The sequence below is a fragment of the Propithecus coquereli genome, unplaced genomic scaffold (genome assembly GCF_000956105.1).
Source record: "Propithecus coquereli isolate 6110/MARCELLA unplaced genomic scaffold, Pcoq_1.0 Scaffold192, whole genome shotgun sequence".
Lineage (NCBI taxonomy): Eukaryota > Metazoa > Chordata > Mammalia > Primates > Indriidae > Propithecus > Propithecus coquereli.
In genome coordinates this window covers 2,245,353-2,247,477 of record NW_012144079.1, presented here as the reverse complement: position 1 = coordinate 2,247,477, position 2,125 = coordinate 2,245,353, and the positions used below count along the sequence as shown (strand labels likewise).

Genomic DNA, 2,125 nt, shown 5'->3' with positions numbered 1-2,125 from the left:
GTAGGATGACCTATGCTATGTTTTACTTTAAAACATTAAATGCACAATTTTTGAAATGTAATTGTTCTATTACAGTCAACAGTGTTTACAGGATTCCCTGATTCTGTTGCAATGTAACCATAAACGTAAGTAAATATTTTGCCATGTTCTCCTTCAAGCTTTCAACTGAAAATTCTGAATAAATAGAGTTTTCATGTTATCTGAAGTTATTTTGGCACCACTCTTTTTTAACGATCAGAAGAAATCTACCAAAATAAAATAGATGTTCTTTCTTCAATTATTTTAATAGCTTGTGGAAAAAAACTGGTGGCTCGGGAAGTCACCCCAAAGATTGTTGGAGGAAGCGATGCCAAAGAAGGGGCCTGGCCCTGGCTTGTCGCTCTGCACTATAATGGCAGACTGCTCTGTGGCGCATCTCTCGTCAGCAGTGAATGGCTGGTGTCTGCCGCACACTGCGTGTATGGGTGAGTACGACGTCACATGTCCCTTCCCAGACGAGGTCAAGGTCAAGGTCAAGGTCACCACTGCAGACGCTGTCGAGCGTCCCATTTCATGTGACCTCACAAAACCATCCCACCAGGGAGGGTTTCCTGCTGCTTATGACATTATAAACTTTCCAATCGTTTTCCCATTAGAATCACGTATAAAAATAGAGACAGTTCAATTTAAAAAATTTTTCTTCGTTAGATTCTTATATCAAATATTTTGTTTCCTACACACATAAAAAGTGAAGTTTTTACCTATTCACAAGGTAAGCATTTTTAAGGGTGTGAAATTAGTATTTAATGTATTAATTGTGTTAGTTACCATTCAATTAGTTCAATATTTGTTGTTAGCAAATTTTCAATATCAAAAAAGATGCATAAGTAGCCCTCAAATTACAAATATATTGTGCTCTAGAAGTTCATGTATGAGCACTTTGTTGTGATGAGAATAAAAGCGTTTTCTTAGTTCTCATCAGATCTGTTTTGATGCTACCTGTAACTAAAATTTAGACCTAATATCAATGATATCTAACTCTGTTTTTATAATATAAGACAAAACACATATTGAATTCTGGGATTTGTTTTCTCTCTCTAGAAGCAGGTACAGGAGAGAATAGAGTGAGTGGAGGGGAACAGGGGAAGAAAATAAGTAATCCTGGGTCCAAAAAAATGTTAGTTCTCTACTTCCGCATGAGAGAAGGCACCTCGTTAGATAGTCACATTCCAACCGTTCTGAATTAGGTCAGAAAAAAAGTGAGCTTCCTCATAGGAGATTTATGAGCATGACCTAGGACTGGTTTCCTGCCCCTAACTAAATAGGAGAGGTCTCCAGAGCATGACCTGACCAATGAGGGTTAGAGCAAGCCTCTCTGGAGCCAGCATCCAGGGTCTCTGAGGAAAGGACCGAGTGTGCTCAGGCATGGAAGAGGCAGCTGAAGTTAATAAGGTTAAAAGACATAACTCTCCCTACCAACGCAGACAATGACAGTTCTTGGGTAAATACAGACAAACTGTCAGACACAGAAGATTGTGAAAGTTTTACGGGAGATAGAAAAAGCCAAGGAGGATGAGCGTTAAAGGATTGAGCCTATGCCTAAATACTCATCATACCAGAGAGGAGAATAAGAAACCTCCCCTAGATCTCAGGTTGGCCAACTGGCTAGTCTCCAAAGGAGCGATCTGAGGTGATGTCCCGGGTACATCTGAAGTTCTTTCTGATTCTATGCCTTGAGTGGATATCTGGGTGACTAAGTGACGGCCTGTCCCGTACCTAAAGTGCACTCTCTTGATTTTGGTGCCTTCCGATAATTATATTTTAATCTGTTTTCAATCGTATCATAACAAGTATCTCTAACAGACAATTTTCCATCCCCTGCTAAACGTGGCTTTTAACCTTTACCTGCACATATTCTCTGCCTTGGCATATCACAGATGGGTAACACTTATATCCTAACTCTGTTGCAAATAAAAGGCATTTTAGCTAAAGTCTCCATGTTTCCTATTGCACATGGATAGGTCTTAGTAAGTTAGCAACCTAGCTATATTAACTTTGGATTTGGTAAATTCCTTTGTTTGATGTTCTTGTAGAATGTATGCTTTCTGTCAACCTGGCTTGCAGTAATATTAGTGATATCTTTTAA

At 39.2% G+C, this 2,125-nt stretch overlaps 1 protein-coding gene across 1 annotated transcript in view; it reads left to right on the top strand.

The window, feature by feature from the left end:
- Window positions 1–2,125, top strand: part of TMPRSS15 (transmembrane protease, serine 15) — a 149,194-nt gene that overhangs the window by 120,713 nt on the left and 26,356 nt on the right. Inside the window, 2 exon segments of the mRNA XM_012642972.1 lie at window positions 76–125; window positions 290–464. Of these exon segments, the coding sequence (XP_012498426.1) occupies window positions 76–125; window positions 290–464 (225 nt within the window).